The sequence below is a fragment of the Bos indicus genome, chromosome 9, assembly GCF_029378745.1.
Source record: "Bos indicus isolate NIAB-ARS_2022 breed Sahiwal x Tharparkar chromosome 9, NIAB-ARS_B.indTharparkar_mat_pri_1.0, whole genome shotgun sequence".
NCBI classification, from domain to species: domain Eukaryota; kingdom Metazoa; phylum Chordata; class Mammalia; order Artiodactyla; family Bovidae; genus Bos; species Bos indicus.
Genome location: NC_091768.1, coordinates 64,200,207 through 64,223,099, shown reverse-complemented (window position 1 = coordinate 64,223,099; position 22,893 = coordinate 64,200,207). Strand labels below are relative to the sequence as shown.

Genomic DNA, 22,893 nt, shown 5'->3' with positions numbered 1-22,893 from the left:
CATTCTCTTTATGGCTGAGTAATGTTCCATCGTATATATGTACTGCATCTCCTTTATCCACCAATTAATGCAGACTTCAATAACAGACAGAAACGGCTCTGATCAATCACTTGTAACTGGAGAATTCAGAAAATGGGAGATTTCTCCATAAAGACTAAATATTCTGGCATAATAAGCATTAGTCATTCAGTTTTGTCCATCTCTCTGTGACCCCATGGACCAGGCTCCTCTGTCCATGGGATTCTCCAAGCAAGAACACTGGAGTGGGTTGCCATTTCCTGCTCCAATTCTGGCATAATGGGAGACCTTTATAGAAGGCCAGCCAGTGGCCACCGACCTCTGTGTCCCCTCCTGGGGACCATGAAGAAGGAGCAGAAGGCTCAGGTTTTGGCCCTCTTCCCTGTGTCAGCCCCCAGTGCCACCCACTCCAACACCAAGGGCTTTGTTTCTCTCACTCTCACCCTGAGGATGTTCTTATTTGCCCTTGTTCATTCATTTACTCAGCACCACTGAGAGCATGTGTTTATGGATGAAGGGAGTAAATGAAGAAATAGCAGCTTCTCTTAGGAAAAGCTTTGAGAAAGAAAAAAACTGGACGTGGGCATGAGGCCTCACAGGACAAGGTGGTCAGGCGCGCCTTGTCAGGTGACAGCTGGATTCAGATGCAGGTTCCATCTGCACTCTTTGTGGAACAAACATGGTAAAAGAGAGAAACATCAGGAAGGGTGTGAAATCATTTGCTCTAGCACATGTTCTTCTCTGAAGTTTTATTTTACTGTTGTTGGAAGTCAATAGATTTCACGCTTATCATTATTATCTTCATGCAGGCATGGAGAACAATTTCATCTCAAGTATCAGTCTCTAGTTAATTGACAGTAACTCCCTGCAGGGCCAGGAAAAGAAGAGTTTTGAGATTCATTTCAAACTCGGTGGGGAAGACTGACTCCATCAGTTATTCAGCATCCGCCCCAGATAGAGGAAGGGATGGGGGACTGTGGCAATATGACATCATGTATTTGTTTTCGTTGGGTGGATACTAGGTACTTTCCATTGACTTCAGTATCTACAAGATGGTAATTGACTGTTTCTTGACTTCCTACTTTTGCATTCCAATCCCCTATAATGAAAAGGACATCTTTTTTGGGTGTTAGTTCTAAAAGATCTTGTAGGTTTTCATAGAACCGTTCAACTTCAGCTTCTTCAGCAGTACTGGTCAGGGCATAGACTTGGATTACCGTGATATTGAATGGTTTGCCTTGGAAATGAACAGAGATCATTCTGTTGTTTTTAAGAGTGCATCCAAGTACTGCATTTTGGACTCTTTTGTTGTTTATGATGGCTACTCCATTTCTTCTAAGGGATTCTTGCCCACAGTAGTAGATATAATGGTCATCTGAGTTAAATTCACCCATTCCAGTCTGTTTTAGTTTGCTGATTCCCAGAATGTTGACGTTCACTCTTGCCATCTCCTGTTTGACCACTTCCAATTTGCCTTGATTCATGGACCTTACATTCCAGGTTCCTATGCAATATTGCTCTTTACAGCATGAGACCTTGCTTCTATCATCAGTCACACCCACAACTGGGTGTTGTTTTTACTTTGGCTCCATCTCTTCATTCTTTCTGGAATTATTTCTCCACTGGTCTCCAGTAGCATACTGGTCACCTACCGACCTGGGGAGTTCATCTTTCAGTGTCCTATCTTTTTGCCTTTTCATACTGTTCACAGGGTTCTCAAGGAAAGAATACTGAAGTGGTTTTCCATTCCCTTCTCCAGTGGACCACATTCTGTCAGACCTCTCCACCATGACCCATCCGTCTTGGGTAGCCCTACATGGCATGGCTTAGTTTCATTGAGTTAGACAAGGCTATGGTCTGTGTGATCAGATTGGCCTGTTGTCTGTGATTGTGGTTTCAGTCTGTCTGCCCTCTGATGCCCTCTCTCAGTGCCTACCATCTTACTTGGGTTTCTCTTACTTTGGACGTGGGGTATCTCTTCATGGCCCCCAGAAGTCAAAAAACACCTGGAGTAACAGGCAAATTTGGTCCTGGACTACAGAATGAAGCAGGGCAAAGGTTAATAGAGTTTTACCAAGAGAACACACTGGTCATAGTAAACACCCTCTTCCAACAACACAAGAGAAGACTCTACACATGGATATCACCAAATGGCCAACATCAAAATCAGACTGTCTATATTCTTTGCAGCCAAATATGGAGAAGCTCTATACAGTCAGCAAAAACAAGACCAGGAGCTGACTGTGGCTCAGATCATGAACTCCTTATTGCCAAATTCAGACTTAAATTGAAGAACATAGGGAAAACCACTAGACCATTCACGTATGACTTAAATCAAATCCCTTATGATTATATGATGGAAGTGAGAAATAGATTTAAGGGACTAGATCTGATAGACAGAGTGCCTGAAGAACTATGGACGGAGGTTCGTGACATTGTACAGGAGACAGGGATCAAGACCATCCACAAGAAAAAGAAATGCAAAAAGGCAAAATAGCTGTCTGAGGAGGCCTTACAAATAGCTGTGAAAAGATGAGATGCCAAAAGCAAAGGAGTAAAGGAAAGATATACCTATCTGAATGCAGAGTTCCAAAGAATAACAAGGAGAGATAAGAAAGCCTTCCTCAGTGATCAATGCAAAGAAATAGAGGAAAACAATAGAATAGAAAGACTAGAGATCTCTTCAAGAAAATTAGAGATACCAAGGGAACATCTCATACAAAGATGGGCTCAATAAAGGATAGAAATGGTATGGACCTAACAGAAGCAGAAGATATTAAGAAGAGGTGTCAAGAATACATAGAACTGTACAAAAAAGATCTTCACGACCAAGATAGTGACAATGGTGTGATCAGTCACCTAGAGCCAGACATCCTGGAATGTGAAGTCAAGTGGGCCTTAGAAAGCATCACTATGAACAAAGCTAGTAGAGGGGATGGAATTCCAGTTGAGTTATTTCAAATCCTAAAGGATGATGCTGTGAAAGTGCTGCACTTAATGTGCCAGCAAATTTGGAAAACTCAGCAGTGGCCACAGGACTGGAAAACGTCAGTTTTCATTTCAATCCTAAAGAAAGGCAATGCCAAAGAATGCTCAAACTACCACACAATTGCACTCATCTCACATGCTAGTAAAGTAATGCTCAAAGTGCTCCAAGCCAGGCTTCAGCAATACATGAACTGTGAACTTCCAGATGTTCAAGCTGGATTTAGAAAATGCAGAGGAACCAAAGATCAAACAGCCAACATCTGCTGGGTCATCAAAAAAGCAAGAGAGTTCCAGAAAAACATCTATTTCTGCTTTATTGACTCTGCCCAAGCCTTTGACTGTGTGGATCACAATAAACTGTGGAAAATTCTGAAAGAGATGGGAATACCAGACCACCTGACCTGCCTCTTGAGAAATCTGTATGCAGGTCAGGAAGCAACAGTTAGAACTGAACATGGAACAACAGATTGGTTCCAAACAGGAAAAGGAGTACGTCAAGGCTGTATATTGTCACCCTGCTTATTTAACTTCTATGCAGAGTACATCATAAGAAATGCTGGGCTGGAAGAAGCACAAGCTGGAATCAAGATTGCCGGGAGAAATATCAATAACCTCAGATATGCAGATGACACCACCCTCAGGGCAGAAAGTGAAGAACTAAAGAGCCTCTTGATGAGAAAGAGGAGAGTGAAAAAGTTGGCTTAAAGCTCCGGTCCCATCACTTCATGGCAAATAGATGAGGAGACAGTGGAAACAGTGGCTGACTTTATTTTCCTGGGCTCCAAAATCACTGCAGATGGTGACTGCAGCCATGAAATTAAAAGACACTTACTCCTTGGAAGGAAAGTTATGTACAAACTAAACAGCATATTGAAAAGCAGAGACGTTACTTTGCCAACAAAGGTCTATCTAGTCAAGGGTATGGTTTTTCCAGTAGTCATGTATGGATATGAGAGTTGGACTATAAAGAAAGCTGAGCGCCGAAGAATTGATGCTTTTGAACTGTAGTGTTGGAGAAGACTCTTGAGAGTCCCTTGGACTGCAAGGAGATCCAACCAGTCCATCCTTAAGGAGATCAGTCCTGAGTGTTCATTGGAAGGACTGATGTTGAAGCTGAAACTCCAATACTTTGGCCACCTGATGTGAAGAGCTGACTCATTTGAAAAGACCCTGATGCTGGGAAAGATTGAGGGCAGGAGGAGAAGGGGACGACAGAGGATGAGATGGTTGGATGGCATCACTGACTCAATGGACATGAGTTTGGGTAAACTCCGGGAGTTGGTGATGGACACGGAGGCCTGGCTTGCTGCGGTCCATGGGTCGCAAAGAATAGGACACGACTGAGCGACTGAACTGAACTGAATTGACTGTTAAATTCTCATTAGCATTCAGTTTAATGATAATAAATGAATAAATAGGCATGTGGTCACCGTATAAGCCCCTTAAAATGGGTATATGTCAGGAATTGCTTATCCCCAAAAGGAAGTTAGACTTTGTCCTGCATTCAGAATTAATGAGAGTTATAAACCAATGATGGTAACACAAGCTTTCCCTCACTCCTCACTTCAGAATGTTTTTAATCAAAACAAGAAACTCCAGATGAATTCATTCTTCTTTTGCTGATTCAACCAGATGAATTCATTCTTCCATTGCTGATTCATACGACCTGAAAAGCCTTTTGGGCCCTGTCTTTGCAGAGTTTCTGCAAAGCCTTTCACAAACTATACACAGCAAATATACATGCTAAGTCGCTTCAGTCATGTCTGACTCTGTGCTACCCTATGGACTGTATCCTGCCAGGCTCCTCTGTCCATGGGATTCTCCGTGGACAAGCAATACTGGAGTGGGTTCCCATGCCCTCCTCCAGGGAGTCTTCCTGACCCAGGGATTGAACCTGCATTTCTTATGTCTCCTGCTTTGGCAGGGAGGTTCTTTACCACTAGTACCACCTGGCATGCAAATGTAAATATTCACAAATGCCTGCAGTTGGGGTTAAAAACATCTGACTGTGTTCTGCAGAATTTATTTAACAACAACAGGATTTTGAGTCAGAGAAGAAGCATATCTCCCTTGTCCTTACATTTCAGTTTGCTTTTAGCTTTAAAAGGCAAGCAAGGGAAATCCCTGGCGGTTCAGGATTAGGACTCTGCACTTTCACCACCAGGGCCTGGGTTCAGCCACTAGTTAGGGAACTAAGATCCCACAAGTCTCACAGCACAGCCAAAAATTTTTTTAATTTTATAAATAAGAAGAAGAAGAATAAAAGGCTGGCAATATTCCAGGTATTTGGATGATTGAAAATACTGGGCTGAGCCAGGTAGAGAACATGAAAAGTCTCTTTCTTATATGATCATCAAGTTTTGTTTTGCTTTTAACAGTGAGAACCCCGGGGTTCTCCTACACCAAGGAAGTGATGAGGATAATAAGCTGGGGTTAGACCAGACGCTCTCATTGTGTTCCTATGATCCCAGTGTTGGAGATACTGAAAAAGGTCATTTTGTGAGGTTCGACTCTCTTAAATTACAGAAAAGTGCATTTGGTGAAATTTAGTGTTTGTATTAAAAGTATTCAAGGTGATGACAGTGCTAGAACTAGTGGCTGAATAGGGCTCTCAAATTAACAAATGAATGAAAATGAGTTTCGTTTCTAGTATTGGAAATGAAATGTTTGGAAAGCAGAAAAGTGAGAAAAAATGTGAGAATGTCCTTTAGGGCCAGGAAAATCACTTGCTTATGTGAGGATTAGAGTGATAAGTGGCACAGAAGAGGTTAGCTCATATCAGGGTACGGTACAACATAAGTTGGTACACGTTAGTTGGGCAAAGCAGCAAAAAATCAACAAGCATACATATGAGAAGGTGGACAGGGTCTTCAGAGAGGACCCGAGAAGACGTAATAATACTGCAATGTGAATTTCTAAATTCTTGTACTGGGGCTTCCCTAATGGCTCAGTGGTAAAGAATCTGCCCGCCAACACAGGAGACATGTGTTGAATCTCTGGATTGGAAGATCCCCTGGAGAGGGAAATGGCAGCCCATTCCAGTATTCTTGCCTGGGAAATGCCATGGATAGAGGAGCCTGAAGGGCTACAGTCCATGGGGTCGCAAAAGAGTCAAACACGACTTAGAGATTCAACAGCAACAACATGGTTGCCCTACAAAGTTTCTGTGAGATATAAAGGAACAAGGAAAGACTCTAGGCTCTGTTACATTGTATCTTTATTGCTCTAAGTTCTACTCCTAGGCAGACTCTTCCTGAAGTATTTTCACGTTATTAATAAAAGCAATAGGAACGAATGAAGAAGCAGTGTATTTCACAAGTTTCCTGTGTGCCGGCAGGGTGTGGGAGCAGGTGTCCTCAGGTGAACTGCACGATCCTTCCCCTGCAGAGTGGGCAAATGGTGGAGCTCTGATAGGTGCAGGAGAACAGGAGGGAGCAGGCAAAGTCAAGGTCAGAAGGTGGAAGCGCCGAGTTTCTAGAGATACGCATTTACAAAGGGATTGTTCTGCTTTGGTATTTGTAGGACGAATTAGCTGTGTGTAGGAGAAAGAAATTGATGGAGGATTTTTCTGTTCATTTATTTATTCATTTGATGCTGCATCCTTGCTCTCTTCCCAAAACTGTGCTGCATGGTAAGGGACTCAGTGGGCAGGTGCAGGGTCTGCCAGGGCTGCCATGAGGGGACCATCAAGCACAGGAAGGACTGCTAACTCAGGGAGGACCTTGAGTGTTTGGGGTCTTTCTTCCAGAAGGTCCATTGGCCTTCAGGAGCTAGAGTAATTAGTTGAATAAGGCAGTAAAGGCCTGGCATGGGAAAGGAATGTTCTATCTTCCTATCTATGTATATATCTTTTTATTATTATTTTTGGCTGTGGTGGGTCTTCATTGCTGTGCGTGGGCTTTCCCTGGTTGCAGTGAGCAGGGGCTACTCATCTTTGTGTGAGGGCTTCTCACTGCGGGCTTCTCCTGTTGAGCACCAGCTCTAGAGCACTGGCTCAGTAGTTGTGACTCATAGGCTTTGTTGCTGCATGGCATGGGGATCTTCCAGGACCAGGGATTGAACCAGTGTCCCTTGTGTCGCAAGGCAGATTCTTAACCACTGGACCACCAAGGGAGCCCCTTCTATGTATATATCAATCAATCAGCAATTATGTATCATATGCACATGCATGCATGCTCAGTTGCTTCAGTTGGATCAGACTCTTTGCAACCCCATGCACTGTAGCCTGTCAGGCTTCTCTGTCCATGGGTTTCTCCAAACAAGAATACTGGAGTGGGTTGCCATGCCCCTCATCCAGGGGATCTTCCCAACCCAGGGTTGGAACCCATGTCTCCTGTGTCTCCTGCATTGCAGGTAGATTCCTTACCACTACGCCACCAGGGAAGTCCATGTATCATATACAGAGGGATAAAGATAAGTGAAAACACAGAAAACTGTGAGTAGTCAGGAATTTATTTTGAGTCCTTACTCTCTTATGCAAAGCCCATTATAGCCAAGCATAGAGGTTAAGAAAGTTGAAGTCAAACAGAAGTGGCTCTGGTCCCAGCTCCACTCCTTACTAATTTTGTGACCTTGAACCATTCATTTAATGTCTCTAGATCTCAGTTTTTCCCCTCTGTAACACAAGCATAGTAATAATACCAACGTCACAGCACAAAACCAGGTTTGCTACACAAAATCACCTTACCTGATGCTGGTGTGTGGCATGTACTTAGTAAATACTGACTCGCTGTCATTACAGCTTTTGTTTTATTCATTCATTCCTCTTCCGGAGGAAGCCTCAGTTTAGAAATGTGTTCAGGTCACTGCTCATGAATGATGGAGCCTCCAGGCCTGTCTGGAGGTGGGTGTCTGAAGGAAGCTGCAAGAGAAGGCAAGACCAGAACTCAAAGGGCTCAGGACATTGAACTTTATCACAGAGGAAGTTCAGATGGAGCCTCTCAGGACCTTTAAGGTCAGGACCAACAAGTTCAGATTTGCATTTTAGAAAGATGATTCTGGCAGCAAGGTGCAGGTTTAGAGATGGCAGTGGTGGCATCTGAAGGCCCGGCTGGGGGGCAGGGTTGGAAGTGAGGGTGCCAGGACCACATGCAGGTGGGAGCAATGGGGTAGGCTGAACTGGAGCTTTTAAATAAAGCGAGAGATGCTGGTGGGAGGTAAGGAGAGGGAGTGAGCGAGTGGGAGGGATTCGGGTGCTCCAGGGTTTCTGGCTGCAACTGACTAGGGAAAGGGCAGTACCTTGGACCAAGATGGGGATCCTAGAGGCAGGAGCTTGAGCGCAATAAGCTTGGGGTGCCTGTGAGACTCGGGGCAATGTCCACATGGCAGCCAGACATAGAGATGCAGAGTCAAGTTGGGGTTGTAGATGTTCAGTTGGGTGTTGAAAGTGTGGTTGGCAGCGACAGCGTTCAGGCAACTCTTGCACACCTCCAAGCACACTCTCTCCCTGCCAGGCAGAGAGGTGGAAAGGCAGCCAAGGTCACCACTTTCAGGGCTTTACACTCAAGTCCAAGGAGGAGACACCAAGCAAGACAAATAAAGGAAAACTGTAAGTTCAGCTGTTGCTGAGTTCTAGCAGTATAATGGTAAAGTGCAAGGCAGCTGACGCATTGACAATCTTTCATGAAGAGCTATGGAAACATTCATTAAAAAAAACCTGTACAGTTAAGCCAGATTATTATGAGTTATTGTAACCTCATAAGGCAGACTTATTTCACCATAGGAAGAAACCATGATGTTCTAAGAATACAAGAGAAAAAGACAATTACCCAAGACTGGGAGAACCTTTAAGTAGGTCAGCCTTTAAGAGGGAAGCACTTAGGTAAGAGGAAGAAGTCAAAATGAGCAGATATTCAGAGATGGGATAAAAGGCAAGTTCAGAAATTCTGAGTTTAATCAGGAAGACAGGTACATGGAAACATGAAGACACTGTGCTGCTTTCTTCGTGGAAACACGTGCAGATGAGGACGTGATGCACACGGCCCTTTGAGTGTGGGTCCTGGCGAGGGTCACCTGCCAGGCAGATGAGGAGCTCCAGCACTGAGCGGGGTGAAGGCTGGAGGTGAAGGTCCCAGTGACTCAGGGGCACTCCTTGTGGGGAGGACCCCATGGATGTGCAGAACAAGCTGCTACACGGTGGAATGGGTAGGAAGGAGGAGGATGGGGACAGTCAGAGAACACGGGGATGGGGGTGTTCATGTAGATGGAGGGGTCACCAGTCAGCACTTCTAAGCCTGTTCCCAGATGACCCTCAAAGTGAAGCAAAATCAAGTGTGCTGTATAGAAAGTTTGAACTCACTGAGTTAAGTACTAAGATAGCAAATCAGCCTTGGCAGCCAGAGCCCATGGTGGGTGGCTGCAGTGGGTAAGTTTTTTCCAGGAGACGGATAGAGAAGGAGTGGAAGGCTTTGGGGGAGGTGGCCAGCCGGTCCTCTTTTGTTAGCATCACCCTGGGGAAAAATACCAGACGTCAGGGTGATAGCTCTGGCTCAGCAGCTACTCCCCAAGCAATGAGGAAAAGGAGCTAGGGAATAAGTTGGGAGTAGGGTGTCTTGTGTTAAAGCATGCCAGCTCCTCCCAGAGCCCTGGCTCGGAGCCCATCCAGAGCCCCAAAGGCCTATGGTGGTTTCATCCTACTCATCCTTGGATGTGAAGCTGCTGAGAGTGAAACCCAGGGTGACCCAGAACTGACAGGAAGCAGAAACCAATGCTCTGCTATCAAAGTGCAATCTCCTGCTTGCCTTTGGGAATCCTCCCCTTCCCAGAAGAACAGAGGACCACGGAGTACTAGGGAAGAAACAGCTATGGGAACGTAAGGGTGTCATGACCCAGGGGATGGGAGCTGTCAGGGAGGGGATGCCTCAAGTGTCTGTTCATCACACGACTCCAGCCCCTTTTGCTAAAGTCCTGTTGATTTTAACAGTTGTCCCCAGCATATGGGAATGGAATGATTGGTTTGGTGAATTGAGATATGTGCTTATGAGAGAAGGGGCTGGACAGAGCCTGGTAAATGCAGACTCTCAACCTGCCCCAGACCTGGAGGTGGAGGACACTGACCTGTCTGCGAGTGCCTTCCACACACATTGACGTCACCTCAGCAGGTGATACAGGGCCTGGGGTTTGGAAATCTGCCTGGTGATCTGACTGCCCCTGGGCCTGACCCCAGGGCTCCAGAGTAAAATCTCTGAGCCTGAGGAGGACATCAGTCATACAGTCAGCTTCCTAGAGCTTCTCCAGTTTTCAGAACTCTGTGCTAAGGTCTTTTTTGTTGTTGTTGTTTTTTCGGCTGTGCCATATGCTTTGTGGGATCTTAGTTCCCTGACCAGGAATTGAACCCATGTCATCCACAGTGAAAGCATGGAGTCCTAACCAGTGAACCAGTAGGGAATTCCCCAAGGTAATATTCTCTGAAGTATGTTTTTACTGGCAATTTCAGAGTACCTAATTCTTTTTCTCTTTTCCCTTTCCACCAGGCACTGGGAAATCATGAATTTGATAATGGTGTGGAAGGCCTGATTGATCCACTACTCAAAGAGGTCAATTTTCCAATTCTGAGCGCAAACATTAAAGCCAAGGGGCCTCTAGCGTCTAAAATTTCAGGACTTTATTCACCATATAAAATTCTTACTGTTGGTGATGAAGTTGTGGGGATTGTTGGATACACTTCAAAGGAAACCCCTTTCCTCTCAAATCCAGGTATTTTCTTCTTTTACAGCACTCATTGCTTGAAAATAGGTGGCACTAAATCAGAGTGTGGCATTATTTTTCTGGATGGTTGGTCAAAGTAGGAACAGTGTGTGGTGTTGGCCACTTGTGGATGTCATTGAAATATCAATTTAGTGGTTTCCAGTTGCCCTAAGTAACTTCTTAAAGACCCTTGCTCTCCTGCTCAGTGAAATGTTGACATCAACAGTAACATTGCTTAATTCAGCATATTCAGAATTTGGATGAGAGGGCCATTTATATCCTGTGCTGATGTCAGAAGGAGTCATTTATTGGGAAATGAGAGTCACGTAACTCACCCCTTTTTTCTGTGGAACCAGGGAGCCCAGAGCCAGGGTTTTACCTCAATTTCCTTTTTTCTAGTATGATTATTCTATGAATAGTTAGCTCCCTTTTTCATTATCTCTTGTTTTAATGGCTTTGTTGTATCTGGCTTTCTGGGAAATATATATATATATATATTTTTTTTTTGAATGGTCTTTTGTGTGTGTGTGTGTGTGTGTATCATGCAACAGATAAATATGTATATCTGCTATAGCCATATATACACACACATATATCTGTATAACCCTAAGACCATTCAGAAAACCATTTTTGAGCCACTTTTACAGGAATGGTTTGGCAGTGAAAACAAAAAAACATTTTTCCTAAATTGCAAGTGAGTCACTCAGTCATGTCAGACTCTTTGCAGACCCATGGACTATATATAGTCCACCAGCCTCCTCTGTCTGTGGGATTCTCCAGGCAAGAATACTGGAGTGGGTTGTCATTTCCTTCTCCAGGGGATCTTCCCCACCCAGGGATCAAACCCACATCTCTTTGCGCCTCCTGCATTGGCAGGCAAATTCTTTACCAATGTGTCACCTGGGAAGATTTTTCTAAATTATCCAAGTCAATTTTCTTTCCATATTTGAAGAAAAAAAGGAAACAAGGGTTTTTGGCAAGAACAAACTGATAAAGGAAATTTTAGAAAATGACAGAAATGTCATGTGTTTCCTGTTGCTGTTAAAGTAGTTGCAGGCCATCGGAAACAACACAAAAGTCAGTGCACTTGACCCTGAGTGGTGTGAGCTCAGAAGCAGGGCTGGGCTGCTCTCCACTGCTGGGGACCTGGGGTTCGTCAGGCACCCCAGGCGCCAGGTGACATCTCTCCCCCAAGCCTTTGCACATGGTCCATGGCTGTGGCTGAAATCATTGTGAAAATGCCACAGCAGGCACCCGTGGACCTCATGAATTACTGGCTTTTGAAGAGCTATGTGAGTGGTCTTCTGACTAAAAAGGATGTGGCCCCACTGGAGGTGCCCAGAGTACAGTCTCGGACTTCTCTCCACCATCAGCATGGCTCTGGCCCTTCCGTCCCGCTGCTTACAGCAAGGTGATCAGCCCTTCCCAGGTTCAGGGCACCTTCTGTCTGGGCCCCCGGGGGCTTTCCTGCCCAGAGGCGAGGGTGGTGATTACAGAGTGAACCAATCACTGACGTGGGTTGGGCTGGGGTCCTGAGGCCCAGTTGCCGCAGGTCGCCCTCTGGTGAGACGCTCCTGCTGTGAGTCCCTAGCACCCCCCGAAAATGCCTCCCCTGATCACATTTGTCCTCACTCTGGGCTTCCTTGGGAGCAGCCCGAGGACAGAGCTAGCCTGCTCTCAGTGAACATCTGGAACCTAATAGAGGGGCCAGCTCAGGATCTCTGACTAAAGATGTGGACATGTTGAATAACAGAATAGTTATGTGTCTCCATGATGTCTGTTCCTTCCAGGGGGATTTGAGTTCATTAAAGGTAGAATCTAATTAATGTCATAAACAAAGTTGGGGAGGGAGGGAAGAGGGTCTGGTGAGTGAAGGGCAGGATGGCCAGCTCGGGGGTCAGGTAGACACGATGAAGACCCTCCTTGGCCCCCTCTAAGGTGTGTGAAGAATCCTGGGGCAAAGGGCATTCCAGAAGCAAGGTCAGAGTCATCTTCTGAGACCCATGCTGCCAAGGGCAGGGACCTGCCTGGTGCCAGCACGAGGGGCTTCCCAGTGAAAGCTGTGAAATGAACACACAAGAGCAGGCAGGTGTGGGGCCACAATCCCAAAGTAGTAGGTGTTTAGTTTCCTGGAACATGGATTCTAAGAGAAAGCTGGAAAGTGGGGTGAGGACTGGATTGTTGGGCTGAGGAGTTCAGCATGATTTGGAGAAAAACGTTAGTTCCTTCTTTCATAGTCAGCAATAAGGAGATGTCCCTAATGGTCCAGTGGTTCACTTTCCCATGCAGAAGGTATGGGTTTCATCCCTGGTTGAGGAACTAACATCACATGTGCCTCATGGCCAAAAAAACAAAATGTAAAACAGACACCCCTGGTGGTTCAGACAGTAAAGAACCACCTGCAACGTGGGAGACCTGGGTTCAATTCCTGCGTTGGGAAGATCCCTTGAGAAGGAAATGGCAACCCAGTCCAGTATTCTTGCCTGGAGAATCCCATGGACATAGGAGCCTGGTGGGCTACAGTCCATGGGGTCGCAAAGAGTTGGACACAACTGGGCGATTAAGCACATAGCACAAAACAGATGCAATATTGTAACAAATTCAATAAAGACTTTAAAAATTGTTCTTAAAAATAGTCACCAATAAAAAGATAGAAGAGGGGGATGGTGGAGAGACGGGGCGGGCACCAGCCTTGCTGGGACTCTGATGGCACCTTACCAGATTACAAAAGACGTGAGAGCTGAAAGGACCACACTCGTTCCAGCATCTCCCAGGAGAGAGGGGCTGCATCATGTAGGGACCAGTGCAGGAGCTGGGCAGGGGTGCAGCAGTGTCTCGGGGGACGCTTGCTTCTCCCAAGACCACAGGCTCAGCAGCCTGGCTCCTTCTGTCGATCTCTGGCCCCAAATATCCAGCCTCAATCCTTCAGTCCTGGTGGCCTGGGTGCCCACAGGCATAATTTGTATTTCTAGCACATTTCATTTATTTTATTTAGATAATGAAATTTCTCTCACTCCCTGGTGGCTCAGATGGTAAAGAATCCACCTACAATGCAGGAGATGCAGGTTGAGTCCCTGGGTTGGGAAGATCCCTGGAGAAGGGCTTGGCAACCCACTCTAGTATTCTTGCCTGGAGAATCCCATGGACAGAAGAGCCTGATGGGCTACAGTCCATGGGGTTGCAAAGAGTCGGACATGGCTGAGCGACTAACACTTGCACTTTTCCCTTCATATTATCCTGAAATAAATCCCATGCCTTCTGTATGTGGGATGACCAATCATGTGAGGTTTCTGATGTGTTAGGAGAATACATTCCTTTGTCCTCAGAGGCCTTTCTCTCGACTTTTTGTTCTTTCCTGCCCACCACACTGAAGCAGAGGATGAAGCATAAGTCTCAGCAAACATCCATTCAATTACTCATTCATTCATTCCCTCTGGGGGCCTACCTCTGTTCCTGGCAGTGTTCTTGGCATCAGAGATACTGACCCCAAAAAGCCCTGCCCACTGGATCTTCCCATTTAGTGGGAAAAGAAATAGATGAGGAAAATGTTTGGTACACCAGAAGGTGGTGAATGCCACAGAGAGAAATTAAGCAGAAGTGTGGAATGGGGAGGGTGCACTTCGTTGTTTTAAGGGGAGATCAGTGAGAGGATCAGTGTTGACACAGCACTGAGGGTGACCTGGGAGCCTTGAGCTTCTTGGGGTGGCTGGCAAGAATAATCAGATGATTCTTAGTGGCCTCATTGCAGACAGTGATGGCCAAGCTGTTATAACTCTTGATCTTTAAATGTTGCCCTGTGAGCTACTGGCAGCACTGCAGATCCCATCCACATCTGTGAACCACTTGTTTTCAGGCTCTCGGTCTGGGGTACCCCCAGCTTTACCATCAGCCTTGCTGCTTATTTTCCATGCTCTTTGGCACAAATCATCTTAACTGATTCGAGGGACTCCAGAGTTCCCTCCTGGAACACACCGAGACCCCCAAACACCACAGCATCAGAAGTGATATGTTTAACCATCTCATAGCTCCATAGATGAATACTTTTCAAACTGTATAACAGACTCCTGGGTTTTGAAAAGTTGTTAGGAGACTGATTCATCTTTTGGCATTTTTGTTTTAGGGTTGGTTGCAGATCCTCTGGAAGGTCCGGAGTCACAGCTGGCTGGCTGTGACTTCAGGGCAGCGTATCTGTATTTGTAGTCCTGTCTGTGCCAGTCAGAGCTGTAAGCCCTCCAGCCATGCAGCGATTTGACTGCAGGACAGGGACAAAGGGAGAGCCTGGTGGGCTTACCACACCGGGTAGTGCGAGCCTGCAGCACACAGCGCCCAGCTGTGCGGTCACACTCACACTCGCCAGGCAAGCTTCAGCTCCCACTGTGTAGGGGGTGAGCCTCCTGGGAGGGATGCAAGGCTCCCAGGGCCAGCAGTCCTCGGCAGATTAGAACGCAATCTAATCAGCGCTCAGCGATGCTCTAACACTGACCTTATCCAGTGGACGAGACAGCGTTGTCAATGGCGTCAATTCAAGGACTAGTCACTGACAAGAGTTTCGAGTTTGAAGACTGATTGTGCTGAACCTGCAAACAAAGCCATACAGTAGCTAATCTTTTTTTTTTAAGTTTTATTGAGATATGATTGACATCCAGCACTAAGGTATATAGCATAATGACTTGGCATGTATACAGTCCAACATGTTTATGTGCTCAGGCATGCTTTGTGTTGACCTAATGGAAGTCTGAATAAAAATACAAATAGATTAAAGAAATAGATCACAAATCTGAACCCTGCTTACAGTTTAAGATTGAACTCGAGCAAGATAGTATCATCCGCAGCCTTAAGCCAACAGGCAACCTTGTGTGTGTGTGTGTCTTAGACTCTCAGTCCTGTCTGACTCTTCGTGACCCCATAGACTGTAGCCTGCCAGGCTCCTCTGTCCCCGGAATTTTCCAGGCAAGAATACTGGAGTGGGTTGCCATTTCCTTCTCCAAGGGATCTTCCCAACTCAGGGACTGAACCCAGATCTCTTGCATTGCAGGCAGATTCTTTATCATCTGAGTCACCAGGGAAGCCCCATTGCAACTTAAGGGAATGTAACTGAGAATATTGATGTGAATTTTTATTGGCTTTGTAGAGATATTACACTGAACTTATACATAAGTTTTGGTCTTAAAAATTTAAGAACTTTAGATAGTAAGGTGTTTTTACTTGATATGCTTATATAATAAGCAATATGATTTTTAAAAAAGCAATTGTTAAGTAAATGTCCATTTTCTTTTCTTCCTTAGGAACGAATTTAGTATTCGAAGATGAAATCACTTCATTGCAACCAGAAGTAGATAAGTTAAAAACTCTAAATGTGAACAAAATTATTGCACTGGGACACTCTGGTTTTGAAGTGGATAAACTCATTGCTCAGAAAGTGAAGGGTGTGGATGTGGTGGTGGGAGGACATTCCAACACGTTTCTCTACACAGGTAATGGTCCCCGGAGGGTTAGATAATATATGTTGATATAAAGTATAATATGTATTAATATGTGTAATAATGTATATAAGTGATACACACCGAGTGATAATGTGTAAATCTTACTCAAAGAGACTTTTAAAAAATTTTTGTATTGAAATACAGTTGATTTACCACATTGGGTGGGAATGACTGCAGGCAGGTTGCAGACAAAGTATGAGTGTGATGAAGACGGTGCGGATGCTGACAGAGATGCCAGCTTTCTTAGCGCAGGTGACTTTGCCATCAAGCATCTGAGAGCCACTTAAGTAATTCAAGATGGGGGAGTTGGCTAGACTGAGGATGCCAACACCAAGAAACCCCACTGGAGCAGGTCATCGGGCAACACTGGGTGGAGGTTAAGACTCTGGTGTGGACGGTCTAGACTACTAACAAGGGCTGGACGCCTGTCGGCCTGGCCTCCCTCATTGCTAGGATGAGGGTCAGTTATAAGCATTGCTGTGGCTTCATGTGCATGTGAGTGGACGGTGGTGAAGTGCCTCAGAACAGGGCCTGGAGCTCTAGGCTCTCACTTCGGCCATGTCCCAGCTCTGGAATAAGACACCCTCCTGGTCTTTCCTTAGCTTCCCTCTGAGGCAGCATCAGCGCCTGAGGACACACAGGAAGAACTCGGTGCATCCCACCCCTGCATCTGGTAGAGCAGTGGCTTCAAAGGCATTTGACTGTGATCCATAGTAAGAAGGGTGTTGTTCACGAGGACCCAGTGCGTGCTCACACACACACACACACACACACACACACACTGAATGAAATATTTCCCAAGGCACTCGGGGTGCACCCTGATATTTTCTGTTCTGTTTCACTTTTTTGAATTCATTGGCTGTGCTGGGTCTTCACTGCTGCGAGAGGGTGTTCTTGAGCTGCGGCAGCGAGCAGGGGCTGCTATCTACTTGCAGTGCTCAGGCTTCTCACTGTGGTGGCTTCTCTTGGGAAGCGCAGGCTCTAGAGTGTGTGGGTTCTTAGTTTCGACATGAGCATTTAGTTGCTCTGCGGCATGTGGGATCTTCCTGGACCAGGGGTTGAACGCCTGTCCCCTGCATTGGCAGGCGAGTTCTTAACCACTGGAACTCCAGGGAAAAAGTCTACTTTTTCACTTTTTAAGTGCCAATTACCACCCACTTAATTAATTTCTTCATATTATAGCTAGGCTATATTTTGAATGCTGAGTTTTCAATGAGCTATGGCCAAAATGGGCAAGAAGAATTAAAGGAATCCGATGCCGCCTCTCAGATGTTGAAGGCATTGCCACACTCCCTCTGACTTGCCTTAGACCCTCTGAAGGCCCAGCCACCATCCGCAGCCTTGGTACACGGCCATCAGTCAGTGAGCCCGGCTGGGCCTGAAAAGGCTGAATGGCTGTGCCCCGCCTCCCATTAAATTCTGCAGCTTCTTGTTTTGTTCCTGTCACTTTGGTTCCAGCCAATGAGATCCTGCAAAAGAGAATGTGTCTTCTGCTACGGAGATGATAAATGATGAATGACTGGTTGAAAGAAAGATTTGCGGATAAAAATTATACTATTTATCCACAAACTTTGAAGTAGATAATTACAGTCTCCAGAAAAAACTACCTGTAGAGTTAGTATTTTATCTCACATTTCATGATTGCTTACCAAGATTAAATTATTCTCATGAAAATGTTCAATTTGGACACTCATCATTGTGAGGAATGAACTTAACAATTAAAGGGAATTCTAGGACACAATAGGAAATGAGATATGTTTGCTTCTTTAAATATATTTTCCCAACCTTAAAAAGCAAACAGAAAACAAAACAACAACAAAACACAGCCCTTCACTCCATTGCCTTGAGAATTAACATAAAGTTGGGAATTCCCTAGCGACCCAGTGGTTAGAACTCTGCACTTTTACTACTAAGGGCCCAGGTTCAATTCTGGTCCAGGAACTCAGATCCAGCAAGCCAAGATAAAGACAAAAGAATTAGCATAAAGTTAGATATGCTTGATTAATCAAATTAGGGTTAAAATAAATGCATGATTTCCTGGAGAAGGAAATGACAACCCACTCCAGGATTCTTGCCCGGAGAATCCCATGGCCAGAGGAGCCTGGCGGGCTACAGTCCATGGGGTCACAAGGAGTCGGACACGACTGAGCAACTAAACAACAACAGCAGTGCATCATTTGTGATCTTGTCTCCTGAGAACCATTTCAGCAACACAAGACCCAACACACACACTCACCTAAAACAGTTTCACAAAGCGTCTAGATTGTACCTGATATTTTATGTTCTGTTTAATTCTTTTAAATGCTGTAACCACTTACTAAAGAGGTTTGTCTTGTCCATATTTTTAAAAACTCAGCTTTAAATGAGGCAGGCCAAAATGGCCCAAACAGTGCATGAACAGCTTCCCTCCGAATACTGAACACGACTGCAGGTGCTTTGGACGACAGCCGCCACGCACGTGCAGGCCAGGCCACCCTGGTATTGCCTCACCGTTCTTATGTCAGGATGAAGATGAGAGAACTTTCCTGACCAGCTTTGCAAAATGTCAGGGCTACAAGGACGAGGGCTAGAATGCAGACGTCTTCTCTAAAGGAATTAAACCCTAGAGTTATGAGCTGGTCTGTGCATTTGCCTTGGGAGAAGAAAAGAAATAAAGTGCGTTCAGACTGAAAGATGTGGCAGGTGTGACAGAGGACTCCTCCGTGTGTGACCCTTGAAAGCAGACAGGCTCCTAAGATGCTGTCACTCTGTTTGCCTCCCACTATTTTAACTAGTTTGGATCATGCAAGTCTGTCTGGTTAGCTGTGGCTGTGGTGAGTGTAGGCATGCGTTTCTCCCTCTGCAGAGTTAAAGTTTTAGGTCTACAATCCCTTCTGTTCAGAGTTTCTTGATCCTATCAACTTGGACTCTCACCGCTTTTTCAGCAACTTCACTTCTGGAGTCGCAGCCTGAGACTTAGTCATCATCCTGAATTGCTCATCCCCACAACCCCACTACCTCCTCCCCGTAAGGCGCTCTCACCTTATTCTTCAGCAAGCTGCCTGCAGCCTCACTGAAACCTCAGTCTGGTGAACCCTCCACCCCTCCCAGCCCGGCAGGTGCCACTTCTCTTCCTTAGCCTGGGAACACCCATTGCAGCCTCACCACCAGGTCTCTAGTTGATTCAAGGAAGACAGGTGCCAGGACTGTTGAGTGAATGCCAACAGATGTGGCTCCTTTAAAAGTAACATTTTTTCAGAATTCCCTTGCAATCCAGTGGTTAGGACTCTGCAGGGGACCCAGGTTCAATCCCTGGTTGGGGAACTAAGATTCTACATGCCACGTGGCACAGTCCCCACCCTGCCCCACACACACACACACACACATTTTTTAAGCAAGATTTCTTTATTTGGAGTTTTTTTTTTTTTTCATTAAGTACCTAATTGTGTTGCTTCTGGATTTCATCACACATTTCTTAAATATGAAATCCAAGCCTTGTCATTGACTTAAGAGAACATAAGTGATTTTAAAGCACACAGTATTTTATTCTTAAAATAAATGAAGTTCACAGTTTTAAGTATAAACAGAACCATGAAGGCTAGTGTTTGTTCTTCCCACTGCAGCCAGCAGCCAGCTATGCACTGTGCAGGGGTGGACCCATCCCTGCTTCATTAGAATAAGTGAAAGAGGGCAAGAGATTTGGTTGTGCTTTGCAGTCATTGTTCATCTTACCATTGATTTTCACTCTTGTAGTTTAGATAATCTTGCCTTTTAGAACAAAAAAGGAGTCTTGACTCATTGGAAAAGACTGATGCTGGGAGGGATTGGGGGCAGGAGGAGAAGGGGACGACAGAGGATGAGATGGTTGGATGGCATCACTGACTCGATGGACGTTGAGTCTGAGTGAACTCCGGGAGTTGGTGATGGACAGGGAGGCCTGGTGTGCTGCGATTCATGGGGTCACAGAGTGTCGGACACGACTGAGTGACTGAACTGAACTGAACACCTACAGGATAGGGAAACACTCTCCAGCAAAGAACCACTTCCTCTGGGCATCCATAGGACTGAGGATGTGTGGGTTTGAGTGAACTGGGAGAACCAGCCACAGGGCAGAGGTGTGGCTGGTAGCTTCAGAGATGATGGCCACCAGGCACAGGGACTCACTCTTTCTGAGGGTCACTACTCAGGACCCCTCAGTCAACTTCCAATTTCAGCACCAACATCCTTCACGGAGCGAAACCAGAGCCTTCTGGCTAATGATTTCTGCAGCCACATAACACTGATCGGTTTTAGTAGCATCTCATGGAAGTGCTTTCCAAGGAGAAGCGGGACGAGCCAAGCCCCAAAAGTGAAAAGAACAGCTATTAAATTAATATAGAAGAGGATCATGTCATTTGGCAGGCTGAGTTGTAGGAAAGCTGATGGCCAACTACATATTGTGAAATTGAAAGCCTACTCCTATCACAGAGTCAAATCTCATCAAATCTCTCCCTGGAGGAGAGAAGAATCTTTTACATTCCTGCTGTTCTGATATTTCCCCTTGATGGTCTTGGAGACGGATTTCAATTCTCTGATTTCTCTGGCAAGCGTCATGGGATTGTGGAGAAGGCTTTTGCGCTCTGATGGATCCAGTCTCCCTCCTGGGGTTGGTCACTGCTGGCTGGCCAACTTTGTGTGCAGGCGTGTTTGACTCCTTGCGACCCTATGAACCATAGCCTGCTAGGCTCTTCTGTCCATGGTATTCTCAGGCAAGAATACTGGAGTGGGTTGCCATGCCCTCCTCCAGGGGATCTTCCCAACCCAGGGATCAAACCCACATCTCTTAAGTCTCCTGCATTGGCAGGCAGGTTCTTTACCACTGGCTCCTCCTGGAAAGTCCTGTCCAAACTTGGACATGTCTTAACCACTCTAGGCTTCAGTTTTTTATTTTTAAAAATGGTTGCAATGATTTGACTACCTCAGAGAATGTTGTAGGGATTAAATAAGATTGTATAGTAACAGAACTGGACCCCAGAACATAGTGGGTCCAAGAAAAAAATGTCAATTCTCTAATATTCTGTAACACAGGAAAATGTATGCAATTTCATTTTAAATGAAAAAGAGGAAGATACAAGAAATTTTTTATAACTATACAGAATTTTCTTACCCAGACTGTAGTAATTTGACATTTGTGTACGTGTGCCAAGTTGCTTCAGTCCTGTCCAGCTCTTTTGCGACCCCATGGACTGTATTCCTTGAGGCTTCTCTGTCCATGGGATCTTCCAGGCAATAATACTGGAGTGGGTTGCCATGCCCTCCTCCAGGGGATCTTCCTGGCCCAAGGATTGAACCAGCATCTCTTATGTCTCCTGCATTGGCAGGCAGGTTCTTTACCACTGGCACCACCTGGGAAGCCCCTTGACACTTGTAACTCCAAACAAATTTATAAGGTCACTCCTCCCTTTAGTAAATGGAAAGACTCTTTATCCTACAAAACTTAGGGAACACTGGAGCTCTTCTTACCCTCTTCCCCCAAAATCTGACCATTCCTTGGGGAGCCTGTATTTTTCCTGATCCCCTTGGTCCTAATTCTTTCTTGTGTCTCCTCTGTTCTTACCTCTTTCAAACCATTCTTCTTATGTATGAAGCACAGACCCAAATATGGAAAAGTGACCTTTCTTCTTGATCCCTGCGAATTCCATCCACACAGGGCAGCTTCCTTTCAAGTCTGCCAGGCCCTGCAGGGGACCCACCACTGTGCAGCCTCACCTTCCAAGGCTCCAGCACCTCAGGGCATGCCTCACTGGCTGACTTTGTTCCCCAGCCCACCCTCCTCCCCATTCTCATCGACCTCCCATTCCACATTCTCCTGTTGTTCCTCCTGTCCCCACACCCTTTATCCAAGGCTACTTCCTGAAACTCAAATGTCTCCCACTATTTTTATGCAAAAAAATAAGCTCTTTGCATACACCCCTGCCCTGCCGAGTCCCCGTCTTTGTCAGGGACCCTCCTTGCAGGCAGGTCTGCCTCACCTCCCCATGGGAAGAAGGAGAGGGACAGGGACCCAAGTCATCATTAGGGGAGCCTGTTGGACCCTCATTCTCTCACAGGCGTTCATTAGACAGAAAATGGTTTCTCCCTAGAATGGATTCTGCCACCCATTTCCCTCTCTTAGCGATCCATAGACGTATATTTTTTTAATTGAAGGATAGTGGATTTGCAATGTTGTATTAATTTCTGCTGTACAGCAAAGTGATTCAGTTATACATACATATACATTCTTTTTCATATTCTCTTCTGTTGTGATTGATCACAGGACGGTGACTGTAGCTCCCTGTGGGCTACAGTACCACCTTGTCGTTCATCCATCCTGTATGAGAGTTTGCATCTGCTAATCCCACACTCTCAATCCATCCCTCCCCACCCCCACCCCACTGGCAACCACAAGTGTATTCTCTCCATACATACATTTTTTTTAAGTCACAGAAATTATATTGGTTATTGCCAAGGGGTGGCAGTGGGACTGCAAATAATGTTTTTTTTTTTTTCTCCATTTGCCAAATATTGTCATGCTAATTTCACATTGATCTAAAAAAAATTTTTTTAACCTCTCTAAGCTTTTAGGGGAACCTGTTGGACCCTCATCCTCTCACGGGCATTCACTAGACGGAAAATGGTTTTTCCCTAGAATGGATTCTGCCACCCATTTCCCAAGTCAACAGACTTCCCTGGTGGCTCAGACAGTAAAGCGTCTGCCTAC

General features: G+C 45.6%; 1 protein-coding gene across 1 annotated transcript in view; it reads left to right on the top strand.

The window, feature by feature from the left end:
• NT5E (5'-nucleotidase ecto) overlaps positions 1–22,893 on the top strand; it is a 73,091-nt gene that overhangs the window by 26,385 nt on the left and 23,813 nt on the right. Inside the window, exons 2-3 of the mRNA XM_019967401.2 lie at positions 10,479–10,701; positions 15,978–16,166. Coding sequence (XP_019822960.2) covers positions 10,479–10,701; positions 15,978–16,166 — 412 coding nt within the window. The remainder of the gene's footprint in view (positions 1–10,478; positions 10,702–15,977; positions 16,167–22,893) is intronic.